The following is a 22,129-nucleotide window of genomic DNA, read 5'->3' as shown; positions in this document are numbered from 1 at the left end:
TAGTGGCGGTGTGGTGGGGGGGGGTGGGGGGAGGGGGGGCGTGCTGGGAGCTCCCGGTTTCAACATGTCGGACCTGATCCTTAACGTCACCTTTGGGGTCGTCGATCGTTCCCGTAAGGTCCCATCCGGGAACCGTAAACACAAGAGATTCATTAAGAGACGCCAATTAGAACGGAAACGTCAACAGCTCCCGGCTGCCGTTCAAACTAACGGGGGAGGCCTAAAGAAATGCGGTGGTAGAGGCCGAAGGAAGAGGAAACGGACAAAGGGCGGAGGGGAACGGGAGGAGAACGGAAAGCAAGGCCCCAATGGGTCCATTGGGAACAACGAGGCTTCAACCTGCAGCACCCAGCAAGGAACGAGCACCAAAGGGCCACAAGGAGTTAATAAAACCCATAAGGGTTTAATAGGATCCTCCGGGTCCCCCCCAGCACCCAGCAAGTTGGTGGCTATCGATTGTGAAATGGTGGGAACGGGACCCGGTGGGAGAAACAGTGACTTGGCACGTTGTAGTATTGTGGGTTATGAGGGGGATGTGTTGTATGATCGTTACGTGAAACCCTCGGCTCCCATCGTGGATTATAGGACGCGTTGGAGCGGCATCCGAAAGAAGCACATGGAGAACGCTGTGCCCTTCTGCAAGGCACAGAGGGAGGTGGGGTGATATGGGGGGGGAAGGGGGGCTGTGGTCATGGTGGGCTTTGAGGGCTGACTGTGGCTTTGAGGGCTGACTGTGGTGGGCTTTGAGGGCTGTCTGTGGTGGGCTTTAAGGGCTGACTGGTGGTCTCTTAGAGCTGCCTGTGGTGGGCTCTGAAGGCTGTCAGTGGTGGGCTTTGAGGGCTGTCAGTGGTGGGCTCTGAGGACTGTCAGTGGTGGGCTTTGGGGGCTGTCAGTGGTGGGCTTTGATGGCTGACTGTGGTGGGCTCTGAGGGCTGTCTGGTGGTCTCTTAGAGCTGCTTGTGGTGGTCTCTTAGGGCTGCCTTTGGTGGGCTCTGAGGGCTGTCAGTGGTGGGCTCTGAGGGCTGTCAGTGGTGGGCTCTTAGGGCTGTCTGTGGTGAGCTTTGAGGGCTGCCTGTGGTGGGCTTTGATGGCTGACTGTGGTGGGCTCTGAGGGCTGTCTGGTGGTCTCTTAGAGCTGCTTGTGGTGGTCTCTTAGGGCAGTCTGTGGTGGTCTCTTAGGGCTGCCTGTGATGGCCTTTAAGGGCTGCCTGTGGTGGGCTCTGAGGGCTGACTGTGGTGGTCTTTGAGGGCTGACTGTGGTGGGCTTTGGGGGCTGTCAGTGGTGGGCTCTGAGGGCTGACTGGTGGGCTTTGAGGGTAGTCTGTGGTGGGCTTTGAGGGCTGACTGTGGTGGGCTTTGAGGGCTGCTTGTGGTGGTCTCTTAGGGCTGTCAGTGGTGGCCTTTAAGGGTTGTCATTGGTGGCCTTTGAGGGTTGTCTGTGGCTTTGAGGGTTGTCTGTGGTGGGCTCTGAAGGCTGTCAGTGGTGGGCTTTGGGGGCTGTCAGTGGTGGGCTTTGGGGGCTGCCTGTGGTGGGCTTTGATGGCTGACTGTGGTGGGCTCTGAGGGCTGACTGTGGTGAGCTTTGAGGGCTGCCTGTGGTGGGCTCTGAGGGCTGACTGTGGTGGGCTCTGAGGGCTGCCTGTGGTGGGCTCTGAGGGCTGACTGTGGTGGGCTTTGAGGGCTGACTGTGGTGGGCTTTGAGGGCTGACTGTGGTGGGCTTTGAGGGCTGACTGTGGTGGCCTTTGATGGCTGTCTGGTGGTCTCTTAGAGCTGCTTGTGGTGGGCTTTGAGGGCTGACTGTGGTGGGCTTTGAGGGCTGACTGTGGTGGGCTTTGAGGGCTGTCTGTGGCTTTGGGGGCTGTCAGTAGTGGCCTTTGAGGGCTGTCTGGTGGTCTCTTAGAGCTGCTTGTGGTGGGTAGGGGGCTGCTGAGGATGTGGTATCTTGGTCCACATCCCAGTCCCCATCCTGCAGCAAATGGGATGTCTTCCCATGCTTCTGCTGTTCCCATTCAGTTGTACATCATAGCCCTAAGCTGTGATTCTCACTGATAGATCCATGCTCCTGGTTGTGAGCATCGCTCTGCTTGTGGGGCAGGACCCTCCATTGTGCAGCATGGTACACTGGAGCCTGTTCGAATGTTCTCTCTTTTCCTCCCCAGATCCTGAAGATCCTCTCTGGAAAGGTGGTGGTTGGCCATGCCATACACAACGATTTCAAGGCTCTCAAGTACTCCCACCCAAAAGCACTCACCCGTGACACATCCAAAATCCCCTTGTTGAACCGAAAGGGTGGATTCCCCGAGAACGTCAGCATCTCCCTAAAGCGCCTCGCCAAGGAACTGCTGCACAAAGATATCCAGGTCTGCTGCTGCTCCTGTTTCTCACTCCTCATCTCAGCAGCTGCATCAGGAAGCTGCTTCAAAGCTTCTTTTGGGGCGAGAAATTCCCCAGTGTCCCCAAGGAACACGGGGAACAAACAGGCACTGTGAAGGGGCTGTGGGGAGTATGCAAGAGCAGGGAGGTTTGCTCTGCTCCTTTGCAATCTATGCTTAGGTAGGGGATGGAGGTATGTTGTGTCCCGTCCTGGGGCTGGGGTATCCCAAGGTCAGTCACTGCCTTGTACCTCAATAGAAGAGGTACAAGAGCAGCTCAGCTGCAGAGCCAGCAGCTGAGAATGTTGCTGGGGCTTTTTCTTTCTTAGCAGTGCCCTGGGCTGTGCCAACCCCTTGTCACTATCCCCAACAGGTTGGTAAAAGTGGACATTCTTCAGTGGAGGACGCCAGGACCACCATGGAGCTATACAAGATCGTGGAGGCAGAGTGGGAGCAACACTTGATGCTGAACTCTGAGCAGTAATGACTTGCCCCCACAGTCCAGCCCAAACCTCATGGATCACAGAGTCATGAGCCAATGAGAGAAAGAATAGGATTGAGCAGAGGCAGCGAGTGCTGTAGGGCACTCTAGCTCACTGGTAGTGGGGATAGTGGCATTACCAACTAATGACTGTTCTTTCTCCCTACTCTGAGCATTGCATGTGCCTTTGTTATACTGTGCTCTGTACCCCACCAGAGATGTGGGGAGAACAGGGGCCACCTGTGCCTTCTGGGGGTCTATCCAGTCCCAGAGCAGTTCTGGGCTGTCAGAGCCCTGTGGGACCCCAGTCACATTGGGGTGCCCAAGCCTGGCTATACCAGGAAGAACATTCCTGTGAGGGGCAGCTGGGAGACCCTTGTAGATGGGTTCTGCCCAGCTGTGGGCAGAGAGGAGACAGTGGCAGCACTGGGACCACACCAGGTTCATCCTGAGCACATATCCCAACCCAAGGAACAACCCCTCATTGTCCTCAGACCAGTTATCTCCCATGTTTCACAACTACCTCTGACAAGGACCAGCTGGTGCCATGACTGCCATATGGGACAGAAACAGGCTGAGGCAGGTCCCGACAGCAGAGAAGTCCCCACACACCTGGAAGCTGCTCCATCATGGGATTTGAGTGCTGTCTTCCTCTTTGCGTAAGTGCTGCTGCGGGGGCTGAGGCGGGATCACTGTTGCCATCTGTCTCTGCCACCGGGGACGCTGTGTCCTTTACAGACACCTCTGAACACCGACGTGTATTTGTTTGCTGAGCTCTTGAATGTGCCCTGAGATCTCGGTCTGCTCTGGTTAACCCACCGTGGAGCTGCTTTGAAGTGAAATGTTTATGTTCAAAAATGCCCATTAAAAAGAAATGATTAACAAGCCCTTCCTTTCAGCTGCAGGGCCCTAGGGAAGGTGCTTAGCCCCGAGTGCACAGGAAGCAGTGCAGCCTGTAGCCGTGGGGTATATAACGACCATGTCTATCCCCCTGTGTTCCAAATTGCCAAGCATGGCTATGTATGGAGCAACAGGGGAAGCAGGAGGCACTTCCCACATCTCCAACTTGAAGGCTCTGCATGAAATCTTGATGTTGTTTGAAATCAAAGCAGTTCAGGAGGGGGCTGGGGAAGAGCTTGCAGAGGAGCAGGCACCAGCTTCAACAGGTCAATCCCAAGGTGTGTTGACCAGGCACAGGCTGCTCCCCCACCTTTAAATCTTGTTTCTTGTGAGCCCATTTTGCAGTCAGGGCTGCACAGTCAATGGAGAGGTGCCCATGCCTCGTACAGAGCAGCAGATCTCTGTCCTCCTGGGCTCCAAGCAGACCCCTGGAGCATGGAGTGACTGCTGTCAGATGTCACCTCCCACCTGTCAGCAGCTGCTTTGCACTGATCTTTCTTTCACTTCTTCATGCCCAGGTATGAGCCAGCCCTGCAAAGTTCCAGCAGTGCTGGGACCAGCATGCAAAGCCCAGGCTTCCTCCCCTTACTTTGGGTTGTATGGACAGAGCTGCCCCCAGCCGGGGACCCCTCATCTGCACCTGAGCCCTGTCGTGGGATTAGAGGAGCAGAGGAACTTAGGGAACAAAATGGGTCCTGCTGGGCTTAATTTAGGTTATGCTCTCTTCTTCTTAACAGTAAGATGAAAACACACTGGCACTGTCCCTCTCTGCTGGACAGAGTGGGCTGGGAACCAACTGGATCTTACCCTTGAGCCCCCCACTGCTGCTATTCCCTTGGCCATGGGCTCTGCCCACCCAGAGTCCTGCTGGGATGGCAGCAGGAGAGAGCTTCAACCCTCACTCCCTTCCCTGCATGAAGAGTGGGGCAGCCAAAACCAACATGCCCAGCCCAGCCTGTTATCCCTGTGCACCTCCTCCATCACTACAGCTCCAGCTGGTGGGCGCTGCCGGAATGGTGTCGGTGCTGAGTAGACCATGGGGAGCTCAGCCAGCCTGGCCGGTGCATCTCAATGCGTAACTGGACGCGACGGTTCTGAATGCACGTCACATTTTCCAGTGTTTTTTGGGGGTGTTTATTCCTTTATGCTCAGCTCTCAGCATGTCCCAGGCAGGGATAAGGGGTGGGAGAGACAATCGTGGCCGGAATAAAGCACTTCCCAACCTCCAGATGTTTGGCTGCGTGACGAGAGCGGCCGAGAGAGAGACACTCATTAAATATCTGCTGGGTTTGGGGATGTCTGGGTCATTAGGAGGGGACAGTGGGGCCCTAGTGCAAAGGATAGGGCCAGACAGCAAAGACTGAGGGGGGAATTTTAAGTGGAGCCCTTTATTTTGTGTATGAACACTGAGGTTTTATCCACTGTGGCAATGAGGGATGCCCAAGCCATGCAGTGGTGGAGGGGCACAGGATCAGGCAGCATGTGCCTCATGCAACATGTGTCCATCACAAAGCTGTTGTGGCCCCCGAGCACAAAGGAAGGTGAGGAGGAACTGGAGAGGCCGGGTGCCTTTGTGTCTGGCTGAGTTTGGAAGCAATTAAAGTGGGGTGGGAGTTTACAATCTGGGTTATAAATGGCCGACCGTTAAAGAAAAAAAAAAGAGATTTTACGTCTGGAAATGAGAACCAGGCAGTCCAGCCCCATCTTGTCAGCAGATGCTGGGTGAGCCCATGCTTAATGCAGCTCCTGGGGGGTCACAGCCTGGGGATGGTGGGGCTCCAACAGGGATCACAATGGGGTCCCATGGGTGCTGTGCTGCTGCTATGCACCCTACAAGGGGCTCAGGGTTATCATTGTGGTTACTCCATACATCTGGGGGCACTGGGGGGGCTGTAGTGGTGTTCAGATGGCTGCGGTTTGCTGGGTGTATTGCAGTGCCAGCTGTTTCCAGTGGCTGATCCAGCTGTGCAGCTGAATGTGGGAGCTCCATGGCTCCAGCATAATCCCCATCTCCATACACAGCCATCCCGGGATGAGTGGCCCCATGCGGGTTTGTAGCCAGAGCCAGAGCTTCATGGGCCAGGAATGGGGGGGAACAGAGAGGGTTTATCCCCACCCTTCCCCATGCAATTCCTTCCAGATGTGGAGCTGTCTGGGGGTTCTACCCTGTTGCATCCTGAGGGCTCATTGTGAGGGTCTGCAGCTTTGCTTGCACCCCACCCTTGCTCCCCTGCAGCCGGTTCTCCTGGAAATGTGGCATTTCTTTATTTTTTTTTTCACTCTTTTCTCCAAATATGGGGGTAAAACGTTCAGCATCATTCATCCCCCCCCTGTGTGCCGGAGGGGACATAGATCCTGTTACACAGGGATGAAAGGGATGGTGGAGGTGACCCCCTGTTAGACCCCCTCCAACTCTGCCCTGGGGGGTTGCAAGGGTGGGTGCAGTGTGAGGTTTGTTCCTTTCTCTATGATTCCAATGCACGGAGCATCGGCAACGCTGTAGGTAAGGTTATGTCAGCCCTTTTGTTACAAATCCTGTTCTTCGGGGGATTAGAGGCATGCTGCAAGCCAGGGCTTGGCTCACAAAAAATCACAGCCCAGATATTTGGGGGCGAGGAAATCGGGGCCGGGAAGAGGGGAGGTAACTCATAGGAAAAGGGGTTTCAGGGATAGGAGGGAGCTGGAAGGCACTTCTAAATGTGTAAGCAATGAACTCAGCTTTACTGTTGGTTCATATGGGCTGTGAGGAGACGTCCAGCTGTTGGGTGCCCTCAGCACCCTAAATGTGCTGTGGGACAGTCTGCTCTCCTACATACAATGGGGATAGTGGCAGCATGGACATGACTGAGGGTGTCCAGCACAGCACTGAAGTCTGTTTTCACTCTCTATTTTCACCCCCAAAATCTTGTCTCCTTCCTTTTCAGGGCTGCCAATGGATCAAACATTATTTATTGTGCAGCACTGGGATGGCATTAAGGCACAATGTGCCCCACACAGCTCCTTCCTCGGGCATCTCACCAGAGAGAAACCCCAGCAAACGATTCATCGTGCTCTAAGCAGATCCAATCTATCAGAGCTTTAATCTCACATTAGCAGTTAATCTTGCTTTCCCCCCCCCCCAGGCCTGCAGCCAAAGCAAACTTCCCTCAGCCCAGAACAGACCAGTGGGTTCTGTTTTGGGCACGGGGGCTCAGGATAGAGCGGGGCTGGGGGGGGCTGTGGAGAGGATGGAGGTAGATTGGGTGATGCAAGAGGTATTGGGGAGATATGGACAGCAGGAGGGTGATAGGGATTTGGAGTTGGGGGGGGATGTGGGAAGCTTGGGGGGGATGTGGGTAGTTTAAGGGGGATGTAGATTTGAGAGAGGTGCAAGCTCGGGGGGCAGATTGGGGTTGAGTGGGGAGATGATGCTATAAAGGGGGATGAAGCTATAGGGGGGATATAGGCAACATGTAGGGAGATGCGGGTTGTTTGGGAGGGACCTCACTTAATAGGGGAGATGGGGGCAGTTTTGGGGGGGACGTGGGAAGCTTAGAGAGGCTCTGGAACTTTAGGGAGATGCTGCAAGTTTTGGAGCTGATGGATGATTTAGGGGAATTATGGAAGTTTTGGGGGAACGATGGAAGATACGGGGATGAATGAGGGGTGCCCGTATTCCTCACCCCCCACCCTCAATTCCCTCCCCACCCCCCCGGGTTGTGCCGGTGCTCGGCCCCACAGGTGAGAGTAGCATGGGGCTCCTCCGGCAGCGGGGACGGGGCGGGGGCGGAGCGGGTGAGCCCGGCCATAAAACGGCAGCGCGGGGCCGGAGCCCGATTGAGCTGCAGCGGGGTGGGAGAGCGACGGTGCCGGTACCGGAGGAACAAACGGAGCGGAGGTGCCGGTGCCACTCGGTGTGATTCCACCACCTGCTCCTCTCAAACACCATCCCCTCCCTTTTCCCTGTGTCCTCGGTTCGCCGCAATGCCCAATTTCTCCGGGAATTGGAAGATGAAAAGCTCCGAGAACTTCGAAGAGCTGCTGAAGGCGTTGGGTGAGTGCGAGCCCCCATGGATGGGTGAGGAGAGGGGGGAGTCCGGTTCCTATCGCCCCCCCAGAACCCTCCAGCATCGCGGGTCGGGGATTGGATATAGAGCCCCCAGGGCTCCCCAGCCCCTCTGCTCCCTACCCCTGTATCTCGCAGCCCACCCCATTCTTTTTCCCCGTGGGGAAACTGAGGCACAGCTTGGATCCCCCCCACCCCCTTCAGCTGCAGCCTGAGCTCCTCGCTCCCTTCTGCCTGCCTCAGTTTCCCCACCACAGTGGGGCTCTCAGGCTCTCCCTGCACTAACCCCCTCCCCCAGCACCCCACACCCCAATCGCATCCAATGGGATGGAGTGTGGTGCCCCCAAATCCAGCCCCAGCCTGCAGAGCTCAGTTTGTCCCCCACTTCTCCCCCTCTCCCCCCCCCCCCCCAGCACTGCAGGTCCTAAGCATGGAGACACCACGGGGGTCTCAAGGTTTTAGGCAAGGCTGGAGCCCCCCTACTGCTCTCCTTTGCCTGACCCCTCCCCACCCGCCGAGGAGTCGCTGGAGCCGAATATTTTCCAAGTTAGGGGATACGTAACAAATACTTCAGTATAATTATCACTTTCTTGGATTTCATTCCCTCTTCGCCCCCTCCTCCCTCTTTTCCCCCCTCCATCACCGCCCGGTGAAGCGGTGCAGGGAAACCTCATCAGGAAAATCAATCTGCCAGGCTTAGAACAGGCTTTGCCTTTCCCAAGCAGCACATGGGGCTCCCCCCAGCCCTGGGTGACACCCCCTCCTCCCTCCTTTGGAAGCACTGTGCTACCCCCATGGCTCCTACTGCCTTTGGGGGGGGGCACTTTAACTTCATGCCTGCACAGGGGATGTTATTTAGCATCAGGGTGGGAGCAGCCCTAAATGGATGCATCTGTTCCTGGTGCAGGTTTTGTTCCTCCAGGGATGCTCTGTTCTGTCTGTAGGGACCCTCCCCCCTTCCCCGGGGTTACGTGGAGCTGGATGGAATTGGGGAGGGGGGCAACGGGGTCCTGGCCAAGCGCCGACCTGCTGCCTGAGGGTCACACTATGGGAACAATGTCCCCAAAGAGCAGCTCCCTGGGGAGCGGGGCCGCCTGGGTGACAGCCGGGGGCTCAAGGCATGATGGATGAGCCCCTGGGGGAGTGGGGACAAAGCCGCAGCTGCACTGTGGTTAACAAGAAGGGGAGGGGGCTGTTGGGGAACTGTGATGGGTATGAGACCCCCCCCTGGTCCTTCAGCCCCCAGATGTGGGGCAGGAGCCCTGCACCATGTCCCCGCCGTCACCCCATGTGCCTCCCAGTCACCCTCAGGCACATCCGGAGCCCACACAACTCTCCCCCCCCCCCTACACTGAAGGTAACGAGCACCAGATGTGGCCCAGATGTGCAGATGGGGGTTCATTAAACCCCCCCATAGACCCTTCCACCCCCCCATTTCCATGTTGTGCTGTCTGCAGAGCTCGGGGTCCTCCCAAACTGTGTCACTGCCAAGTCATGGTGAGGGGGTTGGGGGGCAGCCACGTGCCCCCTGCCCTGAGCTGTTCTCTCTGCAGGGGTTTATGGCATCGAGCCTTGAGTGCAGAGGGGGGGGGGGTGTTTGCACGACCTCGTGATCCCCATCTGCAACCAATTCCATAGTAAAGTAGCAGCATCTGTGGCTCAGCAAAGCTCTGGAACACTGTCCCAAGAGGCACTTAACCTCCCCTCTATGGGTCACACACCGGGCCAGGCAGTCAGGATATGGGGAAGGGTCAGTCTGACACCAGTCCCCTGCTTGCAGGAGTTAATATGATGCTGCGAAAGATCGCGGTGGCTGCAGCCTCGAAACCAGCAGTAGAAATCAAACAGGATGGTGAGAGCTTCTACATCAAGACCTCGACCACAGTGCGCACCACTGAGATCAGCTTCAGGATCGGGGAGGAGTTCGAGGAGCAAACGGTGGATGGGAGGCCCTGCAAGGTGGGCTATGGGCTGAGATGCACCAGCTTATGTGCATGGATGTGATGTGTGTGTGAACACACACACGTGTGAGCATGAATCTGTGTAAATGTGTCCCCTCCCCTGCCCCCAGGTGATACATGAGCCTGGCAACTGCTGGCTGTGGGGACAAATGGGCCCCATCTGTTTGGTGGTGATGGATGGTATCGCCTGGTGGGGCTGGGGGCTGCTTCAGATCTCCCCCCCTAACCCAGCTCTCTGCTGTCTCCCCTCTTTAGAGCTTGGCCAAGTGGGAAAGTGAGAACAAGATGGTGTGTGAACAGAGGCTGCTGAAGGGTGAGGGACCCCGGACGGGCTGGTCCAGGGAGCTGACTAATGATGGGGAGCTCATCTTGGTGAGTGGTGGGGGGGGGGAGAAAGAGGAGGGTAAAATGGGGGGGTGGGAGGGAAGCTCCTGGAATGGGGCAATGACTGTTGCTCCTTATTGCAGACCATGACAGCCGATGATGTTGTCTGCACCAGAGTGTACATCCGGGAGTGACACCACCAACCATCACCCCACAACGGCTCCATTCCCCCCCCCCACCCCACACCTTTCCCATGGCCCTGTGTCCCCCTGCCCCCCTGTAGCTGCCTCGTGTCCCCCCCCATCCCTGTGACTATGGGGGTGCACTGAGCAACAGGGTGTTGGGGACCACCCCATCCTTTGGGTTCGAAGTTTGTTTTGGGGGGGGTTTATAACTGTTTTTGACCTCACAGCCGGTGCTGCACCCTCACCCTGCCCTGCAGCCCTGCAGCTCTTCTTGCTCTCCCTCCCTCCCCAGTATTTATTTGTGAATAGTTGAATGGAATGGAAACACTCAACAGCTCCAGTCCGGCGGTGCCTCGCAGCTCCGACCCCTGAGAACGTCTCCTCACCCCCCCCCCCAATCCTACCCCCCCTTTCCCCTCTCCTGTTTCTAATAAAGCTCCGACCCCCACCGCTGTCCCCATCCCTCCCGGCCCCGTTTGCGTGCGTTGTTCCCTCTCTATGCCACAACCCCAGTGTTGCGTAAAGGGCCGGGGGCAGAGGCGGTGCCGGGCTCTGCATCGTGCCACATCCCTGCGTGGGAAGCACGGGGCACCCGGAGCCCTTATGGGGTGTAGGGCTGGTGGGGTAATCCCAATTGATGCCATGGGGATATGCTCATGGTGTCCCCATGCTGTGTTAATGGCCCCAGGTTGGGCGATGAGATGGAGAAGGGAGGGGATAGGGGGCGGATGGGGGGGGGTTCCTCGGCCATAAGGTGGGCGTGGGGTTGTTGTATAGGGAGCACTTGGCTCTCTCCATTTTAGAAGGCGGCGTTGGTGTTGAGTGCCTCCTGATGAGCATCCTGCCCTTGGCAATCTGATTATATGGGGAAAAGCCAACAGGAAAGCAGCAAACCTCGGTTATAGGGCTGAAAGCTTTAGGGGTAGGGAGACACAGGGGCTACTGTGCTGCTTCCCTGGGTGTGTCGGTAGTGGCAGCAGGGCTTTACCAGGAGTGGATGGGAAACAAAAGATGTGCCCTGGGAAGACGGGAGCGGCTGCAGATGCCTTTGGGGTGACGCAAGGATGGTTGGGGGGGGGGGGTTAAAGGAGGGGGGGATGCTGTAGGTTCCTCTGTGGGGGAGAGTGGTGGGATTACAGCTTTGGGAGGGGAGGGAGGGGGGGATGATGGAGCAGTTCTTTGCCTCCAGGTAGCGCTCATGGAATGAGCCCCAAATCTTCCCCCACATCGGGATCTGGACCATTGCCGGCTCCTGACATCACCGTGCTGTAACGGGACCGGGTGGCACCAGGAGCTGTTCTAGTCCCCCCCCTGTCCAATCCCACCCCCCTTTCACCCGGCCATGCGATGATGGGTGGTGGGCATTGCCATCCCCCTCCTCTTTTCAAGCCAAACTCGTTTCTATCCCTTGAGATTCTACAACAGAACCGATCCGCCTCGAGCAGCTCTTAATGAAAACCATGCGTTCCAACCCCTCGGCCCTCACGGTTTTCCGATCCAAAGGAATATCCTCTTTCTCCGTAGCCGCCCAGGGGACGGCTCCAATTTGTCTCTCTTCCGAACCCCGGGCGGGAGGGGAAGCAGCAGAGCCGGTGGTGAAAGCGGAGATGGCAGCAGGGGCCCTAATGGGGGGGTTGTGCCCCAACAGCTGGAGCTGCACATCTGGATTTTGGGGGACGGGGGGGGGGGTGCACATCTGGATGGGGATGGGGAGGCCTGGCGGGGGGGGGTCCCATCCCACTTCTTGTGCTGGTGATTGGGGGGGTTACAGAGGGGGCTACCCCACGCCAAGAGCTGGATGGCGGCCGCTCAGTGAAACAAAGGAGGATTCCTTCTCTCAGCCTCTGTTTATTGTGAGAAGACCGGAGGGGAGCGGGGCTCTGCAGGGCTCGGGAGGGAGGGGGGAGCAAGGGGGTGGGGATGGGGGCTGCTAGAGTGGGTCCCAGGATGCAGAGCGCAATTGGAAAGTGATGGGTTCCCCCAAAAGGGGGCTGCAGGGACCCCCCCCCCCCCACATACACACACACACACCGTGGGTGGCTGCGGGTGCCCCCCGAGCCGGCACTAATCCGCTGCCCGCTGACCCCCGGGCTGCCCCCTGGTTGGGGAGGGGGCCCCCAGCTCAGCCCCGTTGCCTTTCATCTACCGCAGACAAAGCCCTACGAGGGGCTGGGGGCTTCTGAGCCGCTTTGTGCTGCGGGTGATGAATGTGTGACCCACGGGGGGCTGCGACCCTTCTCCTTTTGCCTTTGTCATGTATTTTTCTTTGGGTCCCCAAGGTCTCTCCAGGTGGTTCCCCTCATTCCAGGGGGGTGGGCAGTGGGGCTTTGTCCTGGGATGCTTTGGCTCCTATCCCTGCTATGGGGCCAAGCTGAGGGCTGGGCTGTCTGCAGCCCCACTGCAAGGATTTCACCTCTATCCTCATGATGGGGCAACACGCCGTGCCTGGTCCCCAGGGTCCCTCATCCCTCCGTCCCCGCTTGGGACGCGGTGACACAGCCGTCCCCATAGCGATGCCTGGGGCAGCCGGGGACAGCGGTGCCCATAATTGGGCCAGCAGGGCGGTACCCCAATGCCGCCGGCTGCAGGAGGTGGCAGATGAGTGATGCTGTCACCTCCCCACCCCCAAAGCAGAGCATCCCCCACCCCCTTCCATTCCAGCCCCCCCAGGACCCTCCCTCCCCTCGCTCTTTTCCAGTCTTGATGTTGAGGCTGATCCCGTTGCAGGAATGGGGACGGGATCCCCCAGTGCTTTTGTTCCTCAGCATTCGAGCTCATCTTTTACCAAGGGGGGGTATCCTCATAGGGAGGGCTCTGCCCCATAGCTCGCCCTTGAGACCCCCCACTCACCCGGCTCAACCCCCACAGGGTGGGAATGAGGCACGGAGCCTTTTGCGGGGGTCTCTGCCACCCCCATCCCTAGGGATGCAATAGAGCCCCAGGATGGAGGAGCCCAAGAGGTGCTGACCCCTGGCGGCTGCCTGCAGGTTGTGGGGTGGGGTGGGAGGTGGGATGATGGAGGCGTGCCTCAGTTTCCCCATCTGCTGCCCCGGTAATGACAGGGCAGTGGGTGGCCCTGCCCGTCTCCCCTCCTCCCGGCGCTGGGTGGCTTCAAAGGGCCCCTTTCCCTGCGGGGGGGGCACGGTTCAGGTTGTGAGGGCAGCAGCGGCTGTCGAGGGTCAGGACCAGCTGAGTAAGGCTGGGGAAACTGAGGCACGCCCGCAGATCAAAGCGGGCGGTGAGCGAGGCTTCCCCCCAGGGGGAGCGGCTTATGGGCCGGTAACGAGGAGGAGTCGGGATTGCTTTTAATGCCACATACAAAGTCCTCTCCACCCTCCCCTCTCCATCCCCTCCCCCCAATAAAAGACTTAAAATTATTCCAAAAATAAATAAAAAGGGCCAGGTCCCCCCCCCCCCCCCCCTTACCCCCTTCTGTGCAAAGAGAAAAAGAGAAACCCCCTCCGCTCCCCAGGCCAAACCCAGGCTCCAGCAGGAAAGAAATGGGCAAAGCAAGTGAACCGGCGGCAGCATCACCCCATGGGGTGGGGGCTGCGGGGCAGGGGTCCTCAGCCCTACGTAGGGCAGAGCAGGTGGAGGGCAGCAGAGCTGGAGCTTTCCCCACTTATCTCCTCGGTGTGGAATGCTCAAGAGCTGCCCAGTGCTGGGCATAATACTCCTGTATGCCCCACATTGTAGATGGGGAAACTGAGGCAGGCAGCAAAGCCCCCCCCCCACCCTCAGCATCAGTCCAGGGCTGCACTGTCCAGGCGCAGGGAGAGGGGGATGGCTCCAAAAGAAGGGTGAATGCTGTGGGAAAGGTGACCTATGTACATCCCTGAAGGTCAATGGCTCAATGAGCCCCTTCCCCAACCACGCTGCCCCCTGCCCCTGCGTGGGACGAGCCCCCTGATGGCCTCGGCTACGAGGTCTGGCACTGAACGTGCTGACGGGTGCCATCTTCAAAGTCATCCTCGTGGTACGCTTCGCCATACGGCCGCCGGCCTGTATTGCCATGGGATGTGTAGTCACTGAGTTCTACCTCCTCTGTGTCCTCAGTGGCCATCACCTCCTCCTGAGGTGGGAAGAAGGCTTGGAGCTGACGCAGGCGTTCAGTGGGCAGCCAGCCAGGCTCAGGGAACTTCACCTGTGGGTACACAAGGGTTGGAAGAGGATTTGGGACATAGGGGGGATACACAGGGTCCATCTCCCATCCCAATCCCACAGCTCACCTCGAACTTGAGGATGAGTTTTCCCTTCTGGAAGGGGCTCCTATAGACAGGCATCCCTTCATTAGGGATACATTTCAGATCTCCAGGTCGGATGACATCACCTGAGAGAGAGGATGAGTGTCACTGTGTTGTGCAGCATCACCGCACTGTGCCCCCCCACGCTGCTCCCAGCTTTTTGATGGGGACTTTGTGCAGATCTGGAGGTAAAAGGGGAGAAGCTGCATCTCCATCGAGCTGGGAAAGAGTGGAACTAAGGGACAGTGAAGGATGGGACTGTGTGTCCCCATGTCCCCATCCTACCTGGCTGCGAGGCGACGAGCAGGGTCCTGTTGTCCAGTGTACGGATGACCTGCCTGCAGCCACACAGAGCATCTGCCAGGCTGATCTCCCTCTTGACAATCAGATCATCCCCACTCCTCCTGAACACGGGATGCTCCTTCTGATCCAGGACAATGATGATGTCCCCAGGTTCCAGGCCAGGAACTTGATCACCCTCCTCATGGAAGGTGATTTTCTGCCCATCCTTCATACCTACAGGGTGAATTCAGCAGCTCAGGTCCCAGCTCCAGAGCTGTATCATGGGTGAATCCCCCCCATAACACACACAGCTCCAAGCTCCAGAGCTGTATCATGGGTGAACCCCCCCATAACACACACAGCTCCAAGCTCCAGAGCTGTATCATGGGTGAACCCCCCCCATAACACACACAGCTTCAAGCTCCAGAGCTGTATCATGGGTGAACACACACAGCTCCAAGCTCCAGAGCTGTATCATGGGTGAATCCCCCTCCCCAACACACACAGCTCCAAGCTCCAGAGCTGTATTATGGGTGAATCCCCCTCCCCAACACACACAGCTCCAAGCTCCAGAGCTGTATCATGGGTGAACCCCCCCCCATAACACACACAGCTCCAAGCTCCAGAGCTGTATCATGGATGAATCCCCCTCCCCAACACACACAGCTTCAAGCTCCAAAGCTGTATCATGGGTGAACCCCCCTCCCCAACACACACAGCTCCAAGCTCCAGAGCTGTATCAAGGTGAATCCCCCCCATAACACACACAGCTCCAAGCTCCAGAGCTGTATCATGGGTGAATCCCCCCCATAACACACACAGCTCCAAGCTCCAGAGATGTATAATGGGTGAACCCCCCCCATAACACACACAGCTCCAAGCTCCAGAGATGTATAATGGGTGAACCCCCCCCCATAACACACACAGCTCCAAGCTCCAGAGCTGTATCATGGGTGAATCCCCCCCATAACACACACAGCTCCAAGCTCCAGAGCTGTATCAAGGGTGAATCCCCCCCCCAACCCACACAGCTCCAAGCTCCAGAGCTGTATCATGGGTGAATCCCTCCCATAACACACACAGCTCCAAGCTCCAGAGCTGTATCAAGGGTGAATCCCCCCCATAACACACACAGCTCCAAGCTCCAGAGCTGTATCATGGGTGAATCCCCCCCATAACACACACAGCTCCAAGCTCCAGAGCTGTATCATGGGTGAATCCCCCCCCCCAACACACACAGCTCCAGAGCTGTATCATGGGTGAACCCCCCCCATAACACACACAGCTCCAAGCTCCAGAGCTGTATCATGAGTGAACCCCCCTCATAACACACACAGCTCCAAGCTCCAGAGCTGTATCATGGGTGAATCCCCCTCCCCAACACACACAGCCCCATCTCACCTTTATCCAAATGAACGCTGAGGATTTTTTTCTCCCTCACAACCTTGCGGCCGTTGCAGGTGAGGCAGCAGTCGCGGGGTCTGATCCATTCTCCTTGGCCTTGACACTGGGAACACACTGTCTGGATCTGCTGGATCACGCCAGGCCCCAGCTGATGGATTCGTACCTCCATACCCGACCCGTGGCACTTGGGGCACCGTCGCTGTGCACCCTCCCGCACCCCACAGCCTGTGGGTGAGGGCAGGTGGGGGGTGAGGGGCTGGGCAAGGTGCTGACCCCCTGTTTCAGTCCCCCCAGGTTCTCACCTCCACATTTCCTACAGATGATGTTCTTTTGCAAGGACAGCTTGCGAGTGGTGCCGTTGTAAAGGTCCTCAAGCGACACGGAGAGCTGATGAACAACCGTCTTACCTGGAAGGATGGAGAGCCTGGATCAGCACCTTAATAGGGCTGTACCTTCAGCCACTTACTTTGCTGTTGCATGGCAGAAATAAAGCTCGGATCCTGCAGACCCCTGGGGCAGCCCCATAGCCCTCACCATGAAGCAGCCGTACATCACCAGCCCTACCCAGAGGTGGCAGGACGCTTTCCTTCACCTCTTAATTGCCCCGCAATTAAATCCTGCCACCTCAGCAAGAAGCGCCCTGGCAAGTCATCGGACCATCTTGCATGACCCAAGCTTAAAGCATCCTGCTGTCACCAGAGCACCCTGCACACCCTGCGTCCCCAAAGGCAGAGGGCAGCTCTAAGTGACTCACAGCAGCCCTGGGGACAGCAGGGGACTGGGTAGGGCCCTTTGAAGAGGGGCAGGTGGGAGAAAGTAATGAGGGTGACAAAGAACTGTGCTGGGTTGTGCATTGCGAGGAGGCCTGGGGGCCACCAACTGGATGCTGGCGTCCCCAGAGTCATAGAGTCAATCCCATCCCAGAGCCAACATGTCAACCCTGTCTTGTCTTCAGAGCAGGTCAACCCTGTCCCAACCCTAAAAGCATTGGGTCAATCACATCCCCAGAGCCAACAAGTCAACCCAGTCCCATCTCTGCTCTTGCTGTCACCCTAATTCCAGCTCCCAGTGTCCCCCAATTGCTCGTACCTCGTCTGTCAGCCCGACCACGCATCCTCACACCACCTCCAAAGAACAGATCGAAGATATCCATAGGGGAACCAAAGCCAGGGCTGCCCCTATTGCCCAAGCCTCCTTCCTTCATGGCTCTCTCCCCTCCACGGTCATACAGAGCCCGTTTGTGTGAATCCGACAGCACCTCGTAGGCCTGAGAGATCTGCTTGAACTGGGAGGGAAAAGAGAAAGGGGGGGTAAGCAGGGCAATGGGGGGCAATATAGGGCTGGGTTATGGGGTGAGGTTGGGGGTTCCTACCCTCTCCCCCTCGCTGGGGTTCTTATCAGGATGATAACGCAGTGCCAGGCGTCGATACGCCCGCTTGATCTCATCCAGGCTGGCACCCGGTCTCACACCCAGCAGGTCGTAGTAGCCCGTCTCCTTCACCATCGTCCTCACTGCTGCAAATGGGGGGGGGGGGGGGGGGTTCACCTCCTTTAGTCCCACATCCCCCCCCCTCCCTCCTTCCCCTTTAAGTTTCCACTCAGCTGCCCCACTCCATGTGCTGCCCTTTGATAAGCCCCAATGTTACTCTAGTGCCTGGGGGGGGGCATAATTATCTCTGCTCATATGGGATGGGGCTGTTCCCAAGGCAGGGGGATGTGTGTATATGGTATATATGGGGGGGGTATAGGGGGGTATATGGGAGGGGGGTGTATATGGTATATATGGGGGGGGGGTATAGGGGGGTATAGGGGGTATATGGGGGGGGTATAGGGGGATATATGGGGGGGGTGTATATGATACATATGGGGGGGGTATATGGGGGGGTATAGAGGGGTATATGGGGAGGGGGTGTATATGGTATATATGGGGGGGTGTATATGGTATAGGGGGTATATGGGGGGGGTGTATATGGTATATATGGGGGGGGTATAGAGGGGTATATGGGGGGGTGTATATGCTATATATAGGGGGGGGTATAGGGGGGTATAGGGGGGGGTGTATATGGTATATATGGGATATATGGGGGGGGTATAGGGGGTATATGGTGTATATGGGGGGGTGCTGTCCCGGTTATGGGGACAGATCTCTATTCCAGCTATAGGGGGGGGTGACAGCCATCATATAATGCTGCCCACCCCACAGCTGTCATAAGGGGGGGGGACCCGGAGTGGGGGGGCACACATCGAGGGTCCCCACGGGGATAAAACAACGCAGGGTAGGCTCGAACCGATGGGGATGGGTAGAATGGGGTCGGGGTCGTCGATACCCGTGGGAAGGGAGGGGGATGGGGGTCCCGGGGGGGCAATGGGGGGTAAAGGGGGTGACACCCCCCCCCCAACTCACCGCTGCTCCGCCGCCCGTCTCCGAACTCTCTGGAAGCCAGGCCACGCCCCCCTCGCTTCCCATTGGCTGGGAGTCCTAATGATGGACACGCCCCCAATGCTGATAGCCACGCCCCCAGCTCCATTGGCCACGCCCCCAACGCCGATCTAACGTCTCTCATTGGTTATCTACCTTTAAGCCCCGCCCCATTGCCTACACCTCCCTTTGATTGTCTGCTCTTCCGGGTTGGTCGGAGGAAATCCGGCTTGCTATTGGTTGAGATGTTAAACGCCGAGCAGACGCCTCCTTTTTTATTGGTCAGTTCGGTTGGCCAATGAGGGGAAAGAGTGGCGAAGGGCTAAAGCGGTGATTGGCCGGCAGGTGGAGCCATAGCGCTCTATGGGAGAGCAAGGGGAAGCGTGGGGCTTTAAGGGGACTTTATATGGGGGGGGGGGGGGGCTTTTTGGGGTGGATTTGAGGACTTTTGGGGCTTCTGGAGCATGAGTGTGAATGATGAACGGCCTCCAGGGGTTGTTTAGAGTGGTTGGCTTCATCTCCACGAATAGAAGTTGTGGGTTTTGTAGGGTTTTTTTTTTGGGGGGGGGGGAAGTGAGGGGTGCCAATGGGGGATGCCCATAGGGGGTCTATAAGGTGTGCCTATAGGGGGTGTCTATAGGGGGGTCTATATGGGGTGCCCATAGGGGGTGCCTATAGGGGGTGCCTATAGGGGGGTCTATAAGGATTGCCCATAGGGGGTGCCTATATGGGGTGCCTATACGGGGTGCCCATAGATGGTTGCCCATAGGGGCTGCCCATAGGGGGTGCCCATAGGGGGTGCCTATAGGGGGGTCTATAAGGGTTGCCCATAGAGGATTGCCCATAGGGGGTGCCCATAGGGGGTGTCTATAGGGGGTGTCCATGGGAGGTCCCTATAGGGGGGTTCTATAAGAGGTGCCCATAGGGGATGCCCACAGGGGGTGCCCATAGGGTTTACCCATAGGGGATGCTTGTAGCTGAGGGTGGCAGTGGGTGCTGGTTGAGACCACACTGAGTAGGGGACTGTGGTCGTGCCCCCCCCCCTTTGCAACACACACACGGTCCTGTCCCATTGCTTTCAGGAGGGGGAACACCGATGGCATCGTTTTCTCCCTTAGGAGAGGAGTAGGGTTAGGCTGTGCAGACCCCCATCTATGCAGCCCCTACCCTTAATGGGAGCCACTTCCTCACCTGCAGCACAACGGGACTTGGAGCAATTCCTTCCCCTCTTCCCAGCTCCGGGTCTCACTCATGGGAAAGGCATTTCCTCCCCATACAGGAGTGAGACCCGGGGTGTGTTGGGGTGGGGGGTCCCACAGCCCAGAGCTGCAGCCTTACCACCTGCCCTGCTCAGCCCAGTCACCATCTATTCGAGCCCCTGGCCATGTTTGGGAAAGCAGCAGCCTCCAGGCAAGCCAAGGGGTCGGGCATGCGGCTCCTGTCCCCATAGACCATTAATCCCTAAGCAGCCCCTCTGCTGTGAAATCCAAACCCACCCAGCAGTTGTCACAGCGCTGGGGTTTCAGCGACCCCCAGCCCACCTGCCCTACATGGGGGAGGTTGGGGTGGGGGGATGATTTGCACTGAATTCCTTTGTGATGCTGCAACTGATTGACAGCAAGGAGCTGCAGCAGGGATGCAGTGCCCTAAGCAGGCATGTGGTCCCCAAAGTAGAGGTGGGATGTGGTCCCCACATGGGGTTTGTGGTCCCCAAAGTGGGAATGTTTTCCCTATATGCAGTGGGAGCTGTTTGGGATTTGGAGCTATGGGACTTTCATGGGGCCGTTTCTCCTCCATCAGCTGCTTGTGGTGACTCAGAGCTGATATACAGTCACATCCTGTCCCAAGCAGCATGATCCCTGCCAATATATGCTGCTCTGACCCATAGCTGAAGCTTCAGTGGGCATCAGCTTTGTGTCCAAAGGGTCTGAGCCCTGTTTGGCTAAAGGAAGGGTTGGTCTCAGGTTCGGCTCTGGCCACCTGAAGAGCCCTGTTTGTCCTGTGCCACCTGCATTGCTGTTCCCAATGAGGAAGGAGCTGCTTTGTCAGCGTTTCCTCCGGTTGTGAGTCAGCTCCGGGTTCACTCCAGCCCCCATTTCTATCCCGAAGTGGCTGATTAAGAGGGAAACTGAGGCACAGCGCTGGCACTCACGTGTCTGCTACCTCACTGCAGCCCTTATCCCATCCCTGTCCTGCTCCACACCTCCTCCCTCGCCCCCGCTAATGACAGGGCACAGGCTGCAATGCCACATCCTACACGGGCTGTTTTTGGTGCCAAGTTGATTGCAGGGAGGCGGAAGCAGCGTTTGGAGTGGTGATAAGCAGCGGGTCAATGGGCACTGTCCTTCTCCCGTGCCATATCAGAGCGTTTTTGGGGGGGAGATAAAGGCATGTGAGTTCTCCTTTGAGCTGGGATCACAGGACCAGAGGATGGGGATGCAATGCCCCAAGGTTTGCATCACCCCAGAGCTGAGGCTGGGGATGCTTTGTAGCATTGATGGATGGCTCCAGGTGTGCATTCCCACCCCGGGCTCGGCTGCAAGCATCCATGTCACCCCAATTTGGCAGCAGCTGTCTGGGGGGTCATGGCCCAGCAGCTGGGTGAGCCCCTGACACCAGGGCAGCACTTATTATAGCCAGCAGAATCTATTCCTGGGAGCTCATGACCCCAACTGAAGGGTGGGGAGGGGGGGGTTGGTGGAGCCGTCTTGGTGGCACGATGGACAGATGGAATAGTCCCAGGATGGTTGAATGATGCCAGGCTGGGGGAACCTGCTGCCCAACCCATGGCATCGTAATAGGGACCAGCTTGCCTCTCTATGCTGGTCCACCATGCCCTCTATGCATCCCCTGTGTGTCTCCTGCTTGCCTGCACGGAGCACCCATGAGGGCTCATTTTGGGGAGGAGGAGTGGGGGCTGCCTGCACCCCTCCGAGTGTATTTTTAGTCCTTTCCTTATAAGGTTTCTGGGATTTTTTTGGGAACTGTGAGCACAGTGAAGTCATCGCTGAGGTCATCCTGTCTCGCTTCCCCCCCCCCCCCCTTTTACCCTCCCTTCCTAGTGCTGGGCTCATCCCACAGGGAGGTTTTGTGTGGGCTCCATTGAAAACTCCCTCTCTGCCCAACCTTAAAGGAAACAAAACCCTTAATTGTCTGGCAGGGGGCCAGGCTGAGGGGGTCTTCGAGGCTCTTAAAGCATCTACTTTGCCAACACAGTGGCCCATGTCATACCCAAGCCGTGCCCACCAACCCTTGCTTGTGTTGCTCACACACTCAGTACCTTATGGTGTATAAGCAGCTTTCAGGGGTCAGGATGAAACAACCACATCCCTTCCCACCCCCAAAAAGCCCCATTGCCCCCCAGATTAGATTAGATGTGCTCGGCTGGCTGGATTTAATGAGGCGGGTGGCAGACATCTGATTTGCTCCAGTGACTTTTGGCTAACAGAGTGCATATGTGCTCCCATGGGTGCTGGGCATGGGGTGATCCCAGCCCTGGGGTGATGGGTGT

General features: G+C 57.5%; 3 protein-coding genes and 1 long non-coding RNA gene across 6 annotated transcripts; 3 read left to right on the top strand and 1 right to left on the bottom strand.

The window, feature by feature from the left end:
- Positions 1-4: 4 nt before the first annotated feature.
- Positions 5-4,982, top strand: ISG20L2 (interferon stimulated exonuclease gene 20 like 2). Of its 2 annotated transcripts, XR_014941213.1 has the most exons (4): positions 5-655; positions 2,161-2,361; positions 2,747-3,513; positions 4,273-4,982. XR_014941213.1 is itself a non-coding variant. In XM_015884437.3 (3 exons), the coding sequence occupies exons 1-3, from the start codon at positions 65-67 to the stop codon at positions 2,855-2,857; spliced, it is 903 nt and encodes a 300-aa protein (XP_015739923.2). In that variant the 5' UTR covers positions 5-64; the 3' UTR covers positions 2,858-3,739. The 2 variants fall into 2 exon arrangements, 1 of the variants encoding a protein (XP_015739923.2); XM_015884437.3 differs by lacking the exon at positions 4,273-4,982 and having other exon boundaries at positions 2,747-3,739.
- A 1,142-nt stretch (positions 4,983-6,124) lies between these two features.
- LOC146751712 (uncharacterized) lies at positions 6,125-6,836 on the top strand. Its single transcript, XR_014941214.1, has 2 exons — positions 6,125-6,257; positions 6,679-6,836. It is a non-coding gene; the product is annotated as an uncharacterized LOC146751712 (long non-coding RNA).
- Positions 6,837-7,572: 736 nt separating this feature from the next.
- Positions 7,573-10,717, top strand: CRABP2 (cellular retinoic acid binding protein 2). The gene is made up of 4 exons (XM_015884503.3): positions 7,573-7,787; positions 9,580-9,758; positions 10,016-10,132; positions 10,228-10,717. The coding sequence occupies exons 1-4, from the start codon at positions 7,718-7,720 to the stop codon at positions 10,276-10,278; spliced, it is 417 nt and encodes a 138-aa protein (XP_015739989.2). The 5' UTR covers positions 7,573-7,717; the 3' UTR covers positions 10,279-10,717.
- Positions 10,718-13,556: 2,839 nt separating this feature from the next.
- Positions 13,557-18,641, bottom strand: LOC107324442 (dnaJ homolog subfamily A member 1-like). 2 transcript variants are annotated; one of them, XM_015884466.3, is made up of 8 exons: positions 18,604-18,641; positions 17,572-17,714; positions 17,289-17,484; positions 16,502-16,606; positions 16,197-16,424; positions 14,799-15,029; positions 14,499-14,599; positions 13,557-14,413 (listed from the first exon to the last, which is right to left on the bottom strand). In XM_015884466.3, the coding sequence occupies exons 2-8, from the start codon at positions 17,701-17,703 to the stop codon at positions 14,189-14,191; spliced, it is 1,218 nt and encodes a 405-aa protein (XP_015739952.1). In that variant the 5' UTR covers positions 17,704-17,714; positions 18,604-18,641; the 3' UTR covers positions 13,557-14,188. The 2 variants fall into 2 exon arrangements, with proteins under 2 accessions (XP_015739952.1, XP_015739951.1); XM_015884465.3 differs by having other exon boundaries at positions 17,572-17,711.
- Positions 18,642-22,129: the final 3,488 nt, after the last annotated feature.

Source organism: Coturnix japonica, unplaced genomic scaffold (genome assembly GCF_054131305.1).
Source record: "Coturnix japonica strain WE unplaced genomic scaffold, WE-NBRP24 Scf062, whole genome shotgun sequence".
Taxonomy (NCBI): Eukaryota; Metazoa; Chordata; class Aves; order Galliformes; family Phasianidae; genus Coturnix; species Coturnix japonica.
This window is presented reverse-complemented; position numbering and strand designations above follow the sequence as displayed.

What these genes read in the sequence shown, in the direction of transcription:
- ISG20L2 (XM_015884437.3), top strand. Translation starts at nt 65, where the DNA reads ATGTCGGACCTGATCCTTAACGTCACCTTTGGGGTCGTCGATCGTTCC. An exon ending in TCTGCAAGGCACAGAGGGAG is followed by an intron (nt 656 to 2,160) that starts GTGGGGTGATAT and finishes TTTCCTCCCCAG; the next exon opens with ATCCTGAAGATCCTCTCTGG. An exon ending in TGCTGCACAAAGATATCCAG is followed by an intron (nt 2,362 to 2,746) that starts GTCTGCTGCTGC and finishes TATCCCCAACAG; the next exon opens with GTTGGTAAAAGTGGACATTC.
- CRABP2 (XM_015884503.3), top strand. Translation starts at nt 7,718, where the DNA reads ATGCCCAATTTCTCCGGGAATTGGAAGATGAAAAGCTCCGAGAACTTC. An exon ending in TGGATGGGAGGCCCTGCAAG is followed by an intron (nt 9,759 to 10,015) that starts GTGGGCTATGGG and finishes TCCCCTCTTTAG; the next exon opens with AGCTTGGCCAAGTGGGAAAG. An exon ending in ATGATGGGGAGCTCATCTTG is followed by an intron (nt 10,133 to 10,227) that starts GTGAGTGGTGGG and finishes TCCTTATTGCAG; the next exon opens with ACCATGACAGCCGATGATGT.
- LOC107324442 (XM_015884466.3), bottom strand. Translation starts at nt 17,703, where the DNA reads ATGGTGAAGGAGACGGGCTACTACGACCTGCTGGGTGTGAGACCGGGT. An exon ending in ACCCCAGCGAGGGGGAGAGG is followed by an intron (nt 17,485 to 17,571) that starts GTAGGAACCCCC and finishes TTTCCCTCCCAG; the next exon opens with TTCAAGCAGATCTCTCAGGC. An exon ending in GCTCGTCGCCTCGCAGCCAG is followed by an intron (nt 14,600 to 14,798) that starts GTAGGATGGGGA and finishes CCTCTCTCTCAG; the next exon opens with GTGATGTCATCCGACCTGGA.